Raw genomic sequence first — 17686 nt, 5'->3', positions numbered from 1 at the left:
AAGAAATACAGGAAAACACAGGTGAAGGAATTGAATAAAGCAATCCAAGAGCTAAAAGTGGAAGTAGAAACAATAAAGAAAACACAAATGGAGGCAAATCTGGAAATGGAAAACCTAGGAAAGAGGTCAGGAATTACAGATGTAAGTATTACCAACAGAATACAAGAGATAGAAGAGAGAATCTCAGGTGTAGAAGATATGGTAGAAAAGATTGACACAACTGTCAAGAAAATTCAAAACATAAAAAAAAAAAATCCTAACCCAAAGCATTCAGGAAATTCAGGACACAATGAAAAGACCAAATCTAGGAATAACTGGAATAGAGGAGAACAAAGATTCCCAGGTCAAAGGACCTGAAAATGTCTTCAACAAAATCATAGAAGAAAACTTCCCCAACCTAAAGAAAGAGATGGACATAAAGGTACAAGAAGCAAATAGAACACCAAATAAATGGGGCCAGAAAAGAAAATCTTCTCATCACATAATTATCAAAACACTAAATGCACAGAGTAAAGGAAGAATATTAAAAGCTTCAAGGGAAAAATGCCAAGTAACATACATAGGTAGACCTACCAGAATTACACCAGACTTCTCAACAGAGACTATGAAATCCAGAAGAGCATGATCAGAGGTCATGCAGACTCTAAGAGAACACAAATGCCAGCCTAGGCTACTATACCCAGCAAAACTCTTAATCAACATAGATGGAGAAACCAAAATATTCAAGACAAAACCAAATTTAAACAGTATTTATCTACCAACCTAGCCCTACAGAGGATCATAGAAGGACAACTCCAACACAAGGAAGATATCTGCACCAAAGAAAGGACAAGATATTAAGCATCTCACAACAAAGTCAAAAGCAGAGAGCCATAAGCACATAAAGCCACCTACAAAAACAAACGTATCAGGAGCCATCAATATTAATGGACTCAAATCACCTATAAAAAGACATAAGCTAACAGACTGGATACGCAAACAAGATCCAGCATTTTGCTGCATACAAGTAACACACCTCAATAACAAAGACAGGCACTATCTCAGAGAAAAAGGATGGAAAAAGGTCTTCCAAGCAAAAGATCCCAGGAAACAAGCAGGAGTTGCCATCCTAATATCCAATAAAATAAACTTTCACCCAAAAGCTATCAAGTGTGATGAAGAAGGGCACTTCATATTCATCAAGGGGATAATTCACCAAAAGAAAGTCTCAGTTCTAAACCTCTATGCCCCAAATGCAAGAGCACCCAAATTCATAAAAGAAGCTTTACTAAAATTCAAAACACATATTTAACTCCACACAATAATAGTGGGAGATTTCAAAACCTCACTCTCAACAATGTGCAGGTCATTGAAACAGAAACTAAACACAGACACAGTGAACTAAAAGAGGTTATGAACCAAATGGATTTAACAGAAATCTACAGAACATTTCACCATAAAACAAAGGAATACACCTTCTTCTCAGCATCTCGTAGGACCTTCTCTAAAATCGAACATATAATTTGTCACAAAACAACCCTCAGCAGATACAAGAAGATTGAAATAATACCACGCATCCTATCATATCACCATGGCCTAAAGCTGATCTTCAATAACAACAAAAACTACAGAGAGCACACATACATGTAGAAACTGAAAATTTCTCTACTCAATGACAACACGGTTAGGGAAGAAATAAAGAAAGAAATTAAAGACTACCTGGAATTTATTGAAAATGTTGACACATCATACCCAAACTTATGGGACACAATAAAAGCAGAGCTAAGAGGAAAGTTCATAGCACTAAGTGTCCTGGTAAAGAAACTGGAGAAAGCTTACACTAACAACTTAATAGCACACCTCAAAGCTCTAGAAAAAAAATACGCAAACTCACCCAAGAAACATAGAAGCTAAGAAATATTGAAACTCATGGAGAAAATCAACCAAATAGAAACAAAGAAAACAATACAAAGAATCAACAAAACCAAAAGCTGATTATTTAAATCAGCAAGATAGATAAACCACTAGCCAAACTAGATACTAAGTAACATATAAAGGCAGATCTATCAGAATTACACCAGACTTCTCAACTGAGACTATGAAGCCAGAAGATCCTGGTCAGGGTCATACAAAACCTAAGAGAGCATAAATGCAAGCCCAGGCTACTATACACAGCAAAACTCTCAATCAACATAGATGGAGAAATCAAAATATTCAGGACAAAACCAAATTCACACAATATCTTTTCACAAATCCAGCCCTTCAAAGAATAATAAAGGGAAAACTCCAACACCAGGAGGGAAACTAAGCTCTATAAAAAAGCAAGAAAGTAATCTTTCAACAAACCTAAAAGAAGATAGCCACATGAACAAAATTCCAACTCTAACAACAAAAATAACAGGAATCAACAGTTAATTTTCCTTAATATCTCTTAATATCAGTGGACTAAATTCCCCAATAAAAAGACGTAGACTAACAGACTGGTTACAAAAACAGGATCCAACATTTTGCTGGATACAGGAAACCCACCTCAGGGAAAAAGACAGAAACTACCTCAGAGTAAAAGGCTGGAAAACAATTTTCTAAGCAAATGGTCCCAAGAAACAAACTGGAGTAGCCATTCTAATATCGAATAAAATCGACTTCTAATCCAAAGATATCAAAAAAGACAAGGAGGGGCACTTCACACCCATCAAAGGTAAAATCATCCAAGATGAACTCTCAATTCTGAATATCTACGCTCCAAATGCAAGGGCAGCCACATTCATTAAAGAAACTTTAGTAAAGCTCAAAGCACATATTGTTTTTTTTTAATATTTTTATTACATATTTTCCTCAGTTACATTTCCAATGCTATCCCAAAAGTCCCCCATAGCGCCCCCCACTTCCCTACCCACCCATTCCCATTCTTTTGGCCCTGGCATTCCCCTATATTGGGGCATATAAAGTTTGCAAGTCCAATGGGCCTCTCTTTCCAGTGATGGCCGACTAGGCCATCTTTCGATACATATGCAGCTAGAGACAAGAGCTCCGGGGTTCTGGTTAGTAAATCATGTTGTTCCGACAATAGGGTTGCAGATCCCTTTAGCTCCTTGGGTACTTTCTCTAGCTTCTCCATTGGGAGCCCTGTGATACATCCAATAGCTGACTGTGAACATCCACTCCTGTGTTTGCTAGGCCCCGTCAAAGCACATATTGTACCTCACACAATAATACTGGAGACTATTCAATACCCCACTCTCATCATTGGACAGATCTTGGAAACAGAAACTAAACAGAGACACGTGGAAACTAACAGAAGTTATTAAACAAATGGGCTTAACAGATATCTACAGAACATTTTATCCTAAAACAAAAAGATATTCCTTCTTCTCAGCACCTCATGGTACCTCCTCCAAAATTGACCATATAATTGGTCACAAAAAAGGCCTCAACAGATACAAAAATATTGAAATAATCCCATGCACCCTATCAGATCACCACGGACTAAGGCTGATCTTCAAAAACAACATAAATAGAAAACCCACATTCCTGTGAAAGCTGAACAACACTGTACTCAATGATAACTTGGTCAAGGAAGAAATAAGAATTTACAGACTTTTTAGAATTAATGAAAATGAAGCCACAACATATCCAAACTAATGGGAAATAATGAAAGCAGTCCTAAGAGGAAAACTGATAGTTCTGAGTGCCTCCAAAAAGAATCTGGAGAGAGCTTCCACAAGCAGCTTGACAGCACACTTAAAAGCTCTAGAAGCAAATTCACCCAAGAGGAGTAGACAGCAGGAAATAATCAAACTCAGGACTCTAATCAACCAAATAGAAACAAAAAGAACCATACAAAGTTTCAACCAAACCAGTAGCTGGTTCTTTGAGAAAACCAAGAAAATAGACAAATCCTTAGTCAGACTAACTAGATGGCACAGGGACAGTATCCTAATTAACAAAATTAGAAAGGGAGACATAACAACAAAATCTTAGGAAACCCAAAAAAAATCATCAGATCCTACAACAAAAGCCAATACTCAAAACAACTGGAAAACCTAGATGAAATGTACAGTTTCTTAAATAGATACCAGTTACCAAAGTTAAATCAGGATCAGTTTAACTATCTAAACAGTTACATATCCTCTAAAGAAATAGAAACAGGCCTTCCGGTCCCGCCAGCACCAGGGTAGCCAGGGCACGGAGTCGGCTGACACCTGTAAGGTATACACCGGACCCTCCACGGGATCTTAAGAACTCTGTGAGTGGATCACAACTTCTGCCAGGAGGCAGGTTCGAACACCAGATATCTGGGCACCTTCCCTGCAAGAGGAGAGCCTACCTGCAGAGAGTACTCTGAACACTGAAACTCATGAGAGAGCAAGTCTCCCAGGTCTACTGATAGAGGCTAACATAAACACCTGAGGAACAAGATCTAACCAGAAACAACTAGAACAACTAACTCCAGAGATTATCAGATGGAGAAAGGCAAACATAAGAATCTTACTAACAGAAACCAAGACCACTCACCATAATCAGAATGCAGCACTCCCACCCCACTCAGTCCTGGGAACCCAGACACACCCGAAAAACTAGACCTGGATTTAAAAGCATATCTCATGATGATGGTAGAGGACATCAAGAAGGACTTTAATAACTCACTTAAAGTAATACAGGAGAACACTGCTAAACAGGTAGAAGACCTAAAGAGGAAGCACAAAAATCCCTTAAAGTATCGCAAGAAAACACAACCAAACAGGTCATGGAATTTAATAAAACCATCCAAGACCTAAAAAGGGAAGTAGACACAATAAAGAAAATACAAAGTGAGGCAACGCTGGAGATAGAAAACCTAGGAAAGAAATCTGGAACCATAGATGCAAGCATCAGCAACAGAATGCAAGAGATAGAAGAGAGAATCTCAGGTGCAGAAGATTCCATAGAGAATATCGGCACAACAATCAAAGAAAATGGAAAATGCAAAAAGATCCTAACTCAAAACATCCAGGAAATCCAGGACACAATGAGAAGACCAAACCTACGAATAATAGGAGTAGATGAGAATGAAGATTTTCAACTCAAAGGGCCAGCAAATATCTTCAACAAAATGATAGAAGAAAACTTTCCAAGCCTAAAGAAAGGGATGCCCATGAACATACAAGAAGCCTACAGAACTCCAAATAGACTGGACCAGAAAAGAAATTCCTCCCAACACATAATAATCAGAACAACAAATGCGCTAAATAAAGATAGAATATTAAAAGCAGTAAGGGAAAAAGGTCAAGTAACATATAAAGGCAAGCCTATCAGAATTACACCAGACTTTTCACCAGACTATGAAAGCCAGAAGATCCTGGACAGATGTTATACAGACACTAAGAGAACACAAATGCCAGCCCAGGCTACTATACCCAGCCAAACTCTCAATTAACATAGATGGAGAAACCAAAGTTTTCCACGACAAAACCAAATTCACACATTATCTTTCCACGAATCCAGCCCTTCAAAGGATAATAACAGAAAAAAAACAATACAAGGACGGAAACCACGCCCTAGAAAAAGCAAGAAAGTAATCCCTCAACAAACCAAAAAGAAGACAGCCACCAAAACAGAATGCCAAATCTAAAAACAAAAATAATAGGAAGCAACAATTACTTTTCCTTAATATCTCTTAATATCAGTGGACTCAATTCCCCAATAAAAAGACATAGACTAACAGGCTGGCTACACAAACAGGACCCAACATTCTGCTGCTTACAGGAAACCCATCGCAGGGAAAAAGACAGACACTACCTCAGAATGAAAGGCTGGAAAACAATTTTCCAAGCAAATGGTCTGAAGAAACAAGCTGGATAGCCACTGTAATATCGAATAAAATCGACTTCCAACCCAAAGTCATCAAAAAAGACAAGGAGGGACACTTCATACTCATCAAAGGTAAAATCCTCCAAGAGGAACTCTCAATTCTGAAAATCTATGCTCCAAATGCAAGGGCAGCCACATTCATTAAAGAAATTTTAGCAAAGCTCAAAGCACACATTGCACCTCACACAATAATAGTGGGAGACTTCAACACACCACTTTCATCAATGGACAGATCGTGGAAACAGAAAGTAAACAGGGATACAGTGAAACTAACAGAAGTGAAGAAACAAATGGGCTTAACAGATATCTACAGAACATTTTATCCTAAAACAAAAGGATATTCCTTCTTCTCAGCACCTCATGGTACCTTCTCCAAAACTGACCATATAATTGGTCACAAAACAGGCCTCAACAGATACAAAAATATTGAAATCGTCCCATGCATCCTATCAGACCACCATGGACTAAGGCTGATCTTAAATAACAACATAAATATTGGAAAGCCAACATTCATGTGGAAAATGAACAATACTCTTCTCAATGATACCTTGGTCAAGGAAGGAATAAAGAAAGAAATTAAAGACTTTTTAGAGTTTAATGAAAATGAAGCCACAACATACCCAAACTTATGGGACACTATGAAAGCATTTCCAAGAGGGAAACTCATAGATCTGAGTGCCTCCAAAAAGAAACTAGAGAAAGCACACATTAGCAGCTTGACAACACACATAAAGCTCTAGGGAAAAAAGGAAGCAAATTCACCCAAGAGGAGTAGATGGCAGGAAATAATCAAACTCAGGGGCGAAATCAACCAAGTGGAAACAAGAAGAACTATTCAAAGAATCAACCAAACAAGGAGCTGGTTCTTTGAGAAAATTAACAAGATAGATAAACCCTTAGCCAGACTCACTAGAGGGCACAGGGACAGCATCCTAATTCACAAAATCAGAAATGAAAAGGGAGACATAACAACAAACCCTGAAGAAATCCAAAACACCACCAGAACCTTCTACAAAAGGCTATACTCAACAAAACTGAAAACCTGGACGAAATGGACAAATTTCTAGACAGATACCAAGTACCAAAGTTAAATCAGGATCAGGTTAACGATCTAAACAGTCCCATATCCCCTAAAGAAATAGAAGCAGTCATTAATGGTCTCCCAACCAAAGAGAGCCCAGGACCAGATGGGTTTAGTGCAGAGTTCTATCAGACCTTCAAAGAAGATCTAATTCCAGTTCTGCACAAACTATTCCACAACATAGAAGCAGAAGGTACTCTACCCAACTCATTCTATGAAGCCACAATTACTCTGATACCTAAACCACAGAAAGATCCAACAAAGATAGAGAACTTCAGACCAATTTCCCTTATGAATATCGATGCAAAAATAGTCAATAAAATTCTCGCTATCCGAATCCAAGAACACATTAAAACAATCATCCATCCTGACCAAGTAGGTTTTATTCCAGGGATGCAGGGATGGTTTAATATATGGAAATCCATCAATGTAATCCATTATATAAACAAACTCAAAGACAAAAACCACATGATCATCTCGTTAGATGCGGAAAAAGCATTTGGCAAAATCCAACACCCATTCATGATAAAAGTCTTGGAAAGATCAGGAATTCAAGGTCCATACCTAAACATGATAAAAGCAATCTACAGCAAACCAGTAGCCAACATCAAAGTAAATGGTGAGAAGCTGGAAGCAATCCCACTAAAATCAGGGACTAGACAAGGCTGCCCACTTTCTCCCTACCTATTCAACATTGTACTTGAAGTCCTAGCCAGAGCAATTCGACAACAAAAGGAGATCAAGGGGATACAAATTGGAAAAGAAGAAGTCAAAATATCACTTTTTGCAGATGATATGATAGTATATCTAAGTGACCCTAAAAATTCCACCAGAGAACTCCTAAACCTGATAAACAGCTTCGGTGAAGTAGCTGGATATAAAATTAACTCAAACAAGTCAATGGCCTTTCTCTACACAAAGAATAAACAGGCTGAGGAAGAAATTAGGGAAACAACACCCTTCTCAATAGTCACAAATATTATAAAATACCTTGGCGTGACTCTAACTAAGGAAGTGAAAGATCTGTATGATAAGAACTTCAAGTCTTTGAAGAAAGAAATTAAAGAAGATCTCAGAAGATGGCAAGATCTCCCATGCTTATGGATTGGCAGGATCAACATTGTAAAAATGGCTATCTTGCCAAAAGCAATCTACAGATTCAATGCAATCCCCATCAAAATTCCAACTCAATTCTTCAACGAATTAGAAAGAACAATCTGCAAATTCATCTGGAACAACAAAAAAACCTAGGATAGCAAAAACTCTTCTCAAGGATAAAAGAACCTCTGGTGGAATCACCATGCCTGACCTAAAGCTTTACTACAGAGCAATTGTGATAAAAAAAAACTGCATGGTACTGGTATATCGACAGACAAGTAGACCAATGGAATAGAATTGAAGACCCAGAAAAGAACCCACACACCTATGGTCACTTGATCTTCGACAAGGGAGCTAAAACCATCCAGTGGGAAAAAAAGACAGCATTTTCAACAAATGGTACTGGCACAACTGGTGGTTATCATGTAGAAGAATGCAAATTGATCCATTCCTATCTCCTTGTACTAAGGTCAAATCTAAGTGGATCAAGGAGCTCCTCCTAAAACCAGAGACACTGAAATTTATAGAGGAGAAAGTGGGGGAAAGCCTCGAAGATATTGGCACTGGGGGAAAATTCCTGAATAAAATAGCAATGGCTTGTGCTGTAAGTTCGAGAATCGACAAATGGGACCTCATAAAACTGCAAAGCTTCTATAGGGCAAAAGACAACGTTAATAAGACAAAAAGGTCACCAACAGATTGGGAAAGGATCTTTACCTATCCTAAATCAGATAGAGGACTAATATCCAATATATATAAAGAACTCAAGAAGGTGGACTCCAGAAAATCAAATAACCCCATTAAAAAATGGGGCTTAGAGCCAAACAAAGAATTCTCACCCGAGGAATACCGAATGGCTGAGAAACACCTGAAAAAAATGTTCAGCATCCTTAATCATCAGGGAAATGCAAATCAAAACAACCCTGAGATTCCATCTCACACCAGTCAGAATGGCTAAGATCAAAAATTCAGGTGACAGCAGATGCTGGCGAGGATGTGGAGAAAGAGAAACACTCCTCCACTGTTGGTGGGATTGCAAGCTTGTACAACCACTCTGGAAATCACTCTGGCTGTTTCTCAGAAAATTGGACATGGTACTACCGGAGGATCCCACAATACCTCTCCTGGGCATATATCCAGAAGATATTCCAACTAGTAAGAAAGAAACATGCTCCTCTATGTTCATAGCAGCCTTATTTATAATAGCCAGAAGCTGGAAAGAACCCAGATGCCCCTCAACAGAGGAATGGATACAAAAAATGTGGTACATTTACACAATGGAGTACTACTCAGCTATTAAAAAGAATGAATTTATGAAATTCCTAGGCAAATGGTTGGACCTGGAAGGCATTTTCCTGAGTGAGGTAACCCAAACACCTCAAGAACTCAAATGATATGTACTCACTGATAAGTGGATATTAGCCCAGAAACTTAGAATACCCAAGATAGAAGTTACAATTTGCAAAACACATGAAACTCAAGAAAAACGAAGACCAAAGTGTAGACACTTTGCCCCTTCTAAGAATTGGGAACAAAACACCCATGGAAGGAGTTACAGAGACAAAGTTTGGAGCTGAGACAAAAGGATCGACCATCTAGAGACTGCCATATCCAGGGATCCATCCCATAATCAGCCTCCAAACGCTGACACCATTGCATACACTAGCAAGATTTTGCTGAAAGGACCCAGATATAGCTGTCTCTTTTGAGACTATGCCGTGGCCTAGCAAACACAGAAGTGGATGCTCACAGTCAGCTATTGGATGGATCACAGGGCCCCCAATGGAGGAGCTAGAGAAAGTAACCAAGGAGCTAAAGGGATCTGCAACCCTATAGGTGGAACAACATTATGAACTAACCAGTACCCCGGAGCTCTTGACTCTAGCTCATATGTATCAAAAGATGGCCTAGTCGGCCATCACTGGAAAGAGAGGCCCATTGGACTTGCAAACTTTATATGCCCCAGTACAGGGGAACGCCAGGGCCAAAAAGTGGGAGTGGGTGGGTGGGAGGGTATGGGGGACTTTTGGGATAGCATTGGAAATGTAAATGAGGAAAATACCTCATAAAAAATATAAAAAATAATAATATTCAATAGTAATAGAATTCAGTTCAATATAAACCCACATAGTTTCTGCTGCAAGTGGCCATTCTGCCTGTACTGAAGTTTGCTGAGAAGTAAATATTTTGGGTCTGGTCAAAAAAAAAAAAAAAAAAAGAAAAGAAAAAAGAAAAGGCATTACAAAAGAAATATCCACTTCCATATAGGGTTTTCAAAAATCCCAGAACTGAAGGTCTCACATTCCCTGAAATTCTTTATGTCTGACTGGAGCTCCTGGATTTTATCACTATTTTGGATTGGTTGACGTAGAAACAACATTCTTCATGGAGGAACAGGCAAAGACCACCTTCTTTAGCTATCAGGATATCTAGCCCCCATTGGTTCTGAAACACCATGACTGAAAATGTTGTGATCTTGGCCAGGCTTCAGAAGGACCACACCAGGCCAAACAGTTCCATGTAAGGTTTATTGAGAGAAAGAGGGGCAAGGTGGTGGTGGAAAGAGGAGGGGATGGAGAGAAAGAGAGATCAAGGGGGCTTTTCTTTATATATGGATGGTGACGTAGTCATAGCAAAAGGTGGGACATGATCCAAGTGGATTCTGGGAATATGGTGGCTGTTACTTTGGCAACAGGTGTGGAGGTTGTGCCTATGTGATGTTAGAGGTTTCAGGGGTCCTGATGCCAGCATCTTCCCTGAGGGCTGCAAGGGCACCTCCTGGAGTGACTTCTCCCTGCAGTACTTGGACAGCTACTCCCTGAGTGACCGTGATAGCTACTTCCAGAGGGATTTTGAGCATGTCTCCTTGAGGGAATGTGATGACTTCTCCTTGTCGAACTTTGAGGAGTTCTCCTTGAGGGACTGTGAGGGCTCCTCCTTGAGGGACTGCATGGGGTCCTCTGTGAGTGACTGTGAGGGCTCCTCCTTGAGGGACTTGGATGGCTACTCCTTGAGCGACTGTGATGGCTACTTCCAGAGGGATTTTGAGCGTGCCTCCTTGAGGGAATGTGATGACTTCTCCTTGAGGAACTTCGAGGAGTTCTCCTTGAGGGACTGAATGGGGTCCTCCTTGAGGGACTGTGAGGGCTCCTCCTTGAGGGACTGCATGGGGTCCTCCGTGAGTGACTGTGAGGGATCCTCCTTAAGGGACTGTTATGAATTCTGTCAGAGAGTCTGTGGTAGGTTCTTAGAGAGGAGCTAAGACTCTTTCTCTGGGAGGGACTGTGATGACACCTCTCAGAAAGACTTCTAAGGGTTCTGTCAGTGGGACTACTATGCCTTCTCCAAGAAGGACTGTGTTGCCTCCTCTCATAAGGACTTTGCCAGTGAATTCTCTGAGGAAGCCTGCAATGGATCCTTTCAGGTGGCTTATTACATAGGGTTCTCTCCATGAAGAAGCCTTGTTGTTCTTCCTTGTTAATGGGTTTCTTTCCCAAGTGACTCTGCAGGGTTCCCTTCAAGAGAGGATTAGATACAATCCTCTCTTGGGCCTGAAATTTGGCTCCTACTTTAGAACCGTTCTTGGACTCTCGACTGGATATTTCATCACTACAGCTTTTTGTTGCCATACTGTAGACATTTTGAACTCTCTTCAAAGGTTCTGGGATGGAAGTAGCTTGGTTAAAGACATCTCTTCCACAAGCCAAGATCTTCTGCAATTGCAAGGGTCTGGGTAGGAGAGAGCTTGCTTCTTTGGGCTTTTGAGGTTGTCTACAGCACTCACTTGCTCCCTGAAACTTGTCCTTTTGCTTAGGCATTGATCTTGATGACCTGTACCTGACAACTGGTGTCCTGGCTCCATGGATATCTCCCATTAAGTCACAATCCTCAGATCTTTGTTTGGGGTGCAAGTTTTTGATTGACCACAATTTATCTGGCCTCATCTTGTACTGAAGTTTCTGTCCTATAAAATTCACAGTTGTGTGTGCTGCTTGGAATGCCTGCCTTAGGCTGTGAAAAAACAATTGGATAAATTTGGGCTGGGAGGATTTCTTAGGCTGTCTCTTGGAAGTGCTTGTTTGGGTGTTTTCCATTTTGCTTCTTGATAGACCCCTCAATGTTCTAGGATGACTGCCTTTTGTGCTTGTACTGATTTTGTAGAGCCTTGTGCTTTGTGTTTGAAGTCCCTTGATGATTTTCTTCATTGGATGTTTTGAGACAGAAGTCTTTCTTGGGCTTGATTTAACAGATCTTTCGTCCAGATTGCTTCTGTACTCACTCTCTGATAAATCATGACACTGACAGAACACAGAGTCTTTGGCTGTGTTTCCTGCCATATTACGGCTGCACCATTGCTTTTGTTGAGTGTGGATTTGTACAGAAGTAGGAGACAGGGAAGAACTGGACTGGAAATCTCTTCTAGGACTCTTGGATGCTGGTGTAGAGAGTCTGGCTTTCCTTCGTGATGGTGATGCAGCACCCTTCCATGGATCTGCTTGGTTTCTTGCATGATACTTTGAGACTTTAGGTCTTTTCCTAGTTTGTAATTTAAATCTAAGATGCAACTGAATCTCACTACCATGGTCCTCAGGGGTGTTTAAAAGGTGGAGCTGTGGGTAGATGAGAAGGTACAGTCCAAAAGCAGACTGTAAATGATGACAGCAATTAAATCCTGAACATCGACCACATTGTAAGCAGATGGGATACTTTAGGACAAGACCTGACGCTAGAGGAAGAGGGATCTTGTGCTGTATTTGACTTCTTAGGAGTTTTCCTGCTATTTTTCCCTGTAGTTCTTTTAGCAGTTGGGACTGTTCTGAGATATCTGTCTTGGACTGGGAGAAAGAACCTGTCCTGAGGGAATGCTGAGACTCAGAAGTCCTAGTAAAATTTTCACATGGTGAAATTTTACTCTGCTCCCTGGAAAGAGAACCTTCCCTAGTGTAAAGTATCTCAGAGTTAGACTCTGATTTCGTCAAGGCAGGAAACCTGGCCCCAGTACATGAGACAGACACATGCTCAGTGACATCCTGGAGTATATTGCTGAGGTTTGAGCTTGCTTTCTTGACTCCCAGCCTTCTACCAGAGTATTGCTGTATTATGGAAGATGTGGAGCCACGTGTCCACATCATTAAAGGCATTCTTTTCTCATTACTGTGACATAAAATATGTCTCTGAATATAGGTTTTAACCACTGAAGTCTGAGAAACAGTCCTTGGAACCATCTCTAGCAGGCTTTGAGAAAATTCCATTAGTTCAGCTGGAACCCCAAATAAATTATGAATAGACTGGCAGATGTTCATAGTGGATCCTTCTGTTAAAAATGACTTGAGAACAAGTTTTCCTTTCCATAATGGATCCCAGGACATTCCCCAGCATTAGCATACTGGAGAGGTATTTCCTAGGTAGTCGCTGCCTACAGACATGACATTCCCAGACATTTTGTTGTATGCCCAAGAAAGAATGGATAGAGCTTCTTCGAGCCCCTAATCCAGCCTGAAACTCCTCTGATACTAGTTTGAATGAATATGAAGAATACCTCTGGAATTCCTCCATTTGGCCCTTTTCAATTCCTTCCTTAGATAAGACATTCATACTCCAGATCTCAGGATATGGGTTTCCCTTGGTGTCCCCTGTCTTATCAGAGGGTAGATTTGGAAGGACCAAGGGAAGAACTGAAGATTTTATTATAATAGTGTCTGTGTAGGACTTTGAAGACTGCAAAATGCCCAAACCAAGGTTTTCCATATCAAAATCTCTTAAATCTTTAGGCACCCCAGAACCCTGAAGGTGCCCTAATTCGGTTGTTTTATCAATGCTTGAAAGAAATGGGGTTGAAGGGCTGTGTATTGTGGTCTCTCTTCCCCCACCCTGGAACCTGCTTGCTCAAGGGTGGAGTTTCCTGCTCATTTGTTCTGCCACGCCCACTGCTGGACCCTTTGCTGCTTGGAGACACACACGTGTTCATTCCTGCTACTGGACCCCGGGTTACTTGGCGGGAAATCGGGTTCCCTCCCCCTTCCTTTATAACTGAGTGTCTAAAAAAGTAAAATTGAGCTTTGATCAGAATGTTGTCTTAGCTACATTTCTTTTTTCGCCGCCTAGCCCCTCTTCTCTTCCAGGTTTCCAAAATGCCTTTCCAGGCTAGAACCCAGGCTGTGATCTGCTGGCCGGACACAACATTTGGCAAACCAACTCGGGACTGAGAAACGGCAAAGGATTTTTGGAAGAGACACTGCTGGTTTGGAGCTCCATGGAATAATTAAAGGATAAAGGAAATTCATACTGGAGAAGGTATGGGCTAAGCTGAGACAGCGTTAAACCCGAGCGCTGGTTCACTTAGGTTCAGCAGTGAAGCTTAAGAGGAGCTGGGCACAGGCGGTAGGCCATGGCTCGCAAAAGCTACATTGTTAGGCGTGAGAAAGGAAAGGGTTTATTAAAAGGAAATTAATAATCAGGCGGATTGCCGCAGTTATAAAAACTGCATCATGAGGGAGGAAATTGTCCCAAAAAGCAGAGAGAAATTTCAGGAGTGCCATACTTCGTTCTCTCTGGGCCTTATAGCAGGAGTACTCTGTCCCCTTTTTGTGTCTTGTTTAATGTCTGGTGCACCAATCTGTTCTCGTGTTCAATTCATGTATGTTCGTGTCCAGTCTGTATGAATGAATGTTCTATGTTTTATGTTGGATAATAAAGATGTTATAAAAAAAACTTTATCTGCAAAGCTAAGAGCTGCCACGAAACCAGACACATGGCAGGAGGGACCCTGCTGGAAAAACTATTCATTTTAGGAAAAGGCAGCGAGTGCACAGCCTCTTAGTTTCGGAGTAAAAAGTCTGATAAATGGTTCATGATTAATGTGTTTGACAATGGTAAAGTGTTTTTTTATTCTATGATTGTAGCTACAAAAATTAATATTCTCTGATTGGTCTAAAATTAACTGTTTCATTTGGTTCTTTTTTTATTGAAAATGTGCTCTACATGTTTTCACATTCAGCTCATAAGTTGTTGGTTAAGATTAATAATTGTTACATTGCTACAGATGGTTAATGTTAAATTTGATAACTCAAGTTTAGAGTCCTTCTGACACTTGGCCTAAGGCAGCCCTAGAGGCTGGGTCTCTAAAGATATTTCTAGTTTAAATAATAACTAATGTGATTCCTATCCTAAATAGTAAAATTTAAGATAAGATTTAAAGCAATGCCTCTTTATTAAAGCGTTAAAGCTTGCTTTAATAGGTATTCATAGGTATTAATTGACATCCAAACTTCGTAATATGATAGTAATGCTTCTAATATTGATTTTAAAAATGATAAATTGTTTTAAACTTAGGTTTTGCTTTCCCAAAGTTGTAGGTATTATCCTAACCTTGCACAAAAAACTTAAAAATTATGGTTAAAACTGCCATTGTTCCATTGACTGCAGCTTGCAGTTTGATTGCAAATTTAAGATTGATGCTCAGATTAAAAAGTATTTTACCTTTGAGTCAATACAGGGCTCTGGGCAGCCCCAGAGCGGCTTGTGGCCTTTCTTTTGTTTTGCAAACAATGCCTGAAAAAGTTTTTCCCTGTGTTCAAGAAAATTTCTTTTTAAAAGTGTTACAGATCTATTCAGATGTTTAGAATAATGCTTAAATTCAAAGATTTTTGCTTCTAGTAAACCGGTAATCACTAGAAAATTTTGCCTCTAGGTATGGCTAATATAGCTTTACATTATGTAAGAAAAATTTTTATTGTCTCTGCTTCTATACAAGAAGCCAAAAGTTTTAATCTTTCAGTATATATTGTTTCCTAAGAGGAAAGTATTTTATTAACTAATGCTTCTCAAGGGAAGTTTACCTTAAATCCTTGCTCTCACCCAAAAGATTCAGAGACAATATCCTTTTATTACTTAGTGTTTTAGTTTACTACAAAAGGTTTTACAAAAAATAAAGAAAGCTTTTATAATTGTTATTAATTGGTAATTAAAAATTAGTTGTGCCCAAGACAATTCCTTGGCCAGAAAAAACATTATTGTAAAGTCATTTTTCTCATCTTCCCAGCCGATCATTGGCCCACGTGGGCCCAACTAGCTGCTGTGGGACAAAGTCTTAAGACACACAGTTACCCCTATTCCAGCACAAATAATCTGGTTGTGTGCTGTAGATGGTGTTTTAAAATGCTGAACAATCAAACCTTAATTTGTATATTAATAGTCAATGCTATATCTCTGAGCTCATAATTACTTAAAATTGTTCATCCCTCAGATACTATTAATTCTCAAATTTACAATTGCTTATACATATTTCTAGTTAATAAATAAATTATACACGTGTGACTCTTAATAACTTTTCAAGCTTTCTAGTTACAACCGTTCCTTAAGAAAAATGATTGAAAGTGCAATTAGTCACTGCCCCTTTACAGCCAAGTATTTAAAATGTTTTGTCCAACAAGTTATTAATTCAAAAGGTTAGATATTGTAAAATTTTAAACTTTAACCTCTTAAAAGACAAAAGAGAGAAATTGTATCCCCATATATACTATTTAGTGCATTTCCATGCACACTATTTAAAACATACCTTTATTTTCAAAATTTGAGATTAAAATGTCAAATTTAATAAATGTTTTTTAGTATCTTAAAAGGGTCTACTTATTGGCTTATAGATTGATCCTAAAACAGCTACCTTATTAGGAAAGGAAAAAACAGGTTCTCTCCACAGAACGCTACAGAAGCATATTAGTAATTCGAGTGCCGAGCTGACAGGTAAGTTAACTCAGTGTCCTGATTAAAAGGACTAAAAGATTAAATTCATGTTTTAGATCCATCCTTGCTTGTCATTTTTCCAGTTTAGACTAGCTTCTAGCCTTTTAACTTTATGGCAATAGTACATCAGAGACTGTATATTCAGACTTAGTAAAATTAGTCATTTAATAGAGTCATAATGATTTTTCACTTTTCTTCAGTGTGACCAGCCATTCTAACTCAATCTTAGACTGGTCTAATATTCAGTCCAATTATTAGAGATTCCTATATTCTAAATTACCTAGCAAAGTTAATTCAGAGCATATCCCCCAAGGTCACCAAAGGCTCATCTTGCCTTATTTGTCCTAAACTTTTTGCAAACTGATATTAAAGGTCAGTCTGCAGCGGATTGCCACTGGCATCCAGTTACTTCTAATTCTTATCCGTTGGTAAAATGGAAGGACCCCCTGACTAACGAATGGAAGGGTCCGGATCCGGTTCTAATCTGGGGAAGGGGCTCGGTTTGTGTTTTTTCAAGAGATAAAGATAGAGCACGGTGGCTGCCAGAGAGATTAATTAGTCAGATGAACACACATTCCAAATCTTCTTATAAGTATCACCTTGAGGACTAAAATTCCTCTTGTGCTTAGAATTCAGCTGGGAATGGAAGCTCCCAGAAACGCTGTTTTCCTCTGAGCCAAATCCCCTACAGGAGGCCAGAGACTAGCTTTAGCTTTACAATTTGCATCTGAATAAAGTACCTGGACTTCTCCAAAAAGAAAATTTGCATTGCTACTCTCTCATTGTCTAGATCTCTTTCTTTTTTCAAGCAGGTCAATCTACATTCTCTGGCCGGACCTGCAGGCATACCTTCCCCTCCCCCAAGAGCACACAGGTGGCTACTATTATATTCCTTCCAAGGACATTCCAGCATGTGGCTTTCAGTCTGAATAGAAT

The 17686-nt window shown here is 39.4% G+C and overlaps 1 protein-coding gene across 1 annotated transcript in view; it reads right to left on the bottom strand.

Moving 5' to 3' along the window:
- Positions 1 to 10737: 10737 nt before the first annotated feature.
- The window catches only part of LOC147005122 (uncharacterized), a 29032-nt gene continuing 22083 nt past the window's right edge, over positions 10738 to 17686 (bottom strand). The window contains 2 exon segments of the mRNA XM_085836325.1: positions 10738 to 13335; positions 13337 to 13866. Of these exon segments, the coding sequence (XP_085692451.1) occupies positions 10738 to 13335; positions 13337 to 13866 (3128 nt within the window).

Source organism: Mus caroli, unplaced genomic scaffold (genome assembly GCF_978045245.1).
Source record: "Mus caroli unplaced genomic scaffold, Mus_caroli_1 scaffold_4, whole genome shotgun sequence".
In the NCBI taxonomy this organism is placed as follows: domain Eukaryota; kingdom Metazoa; phylum Chordata; class Mammalia; order Rodentia; family Muridae; genus Mus; species Mus caroli.
The sequence above is the reverse complement of the archived record's forward strand: the minus strand, read 5'-3'. Positions and strand labels throughout refer to the sequence as shown.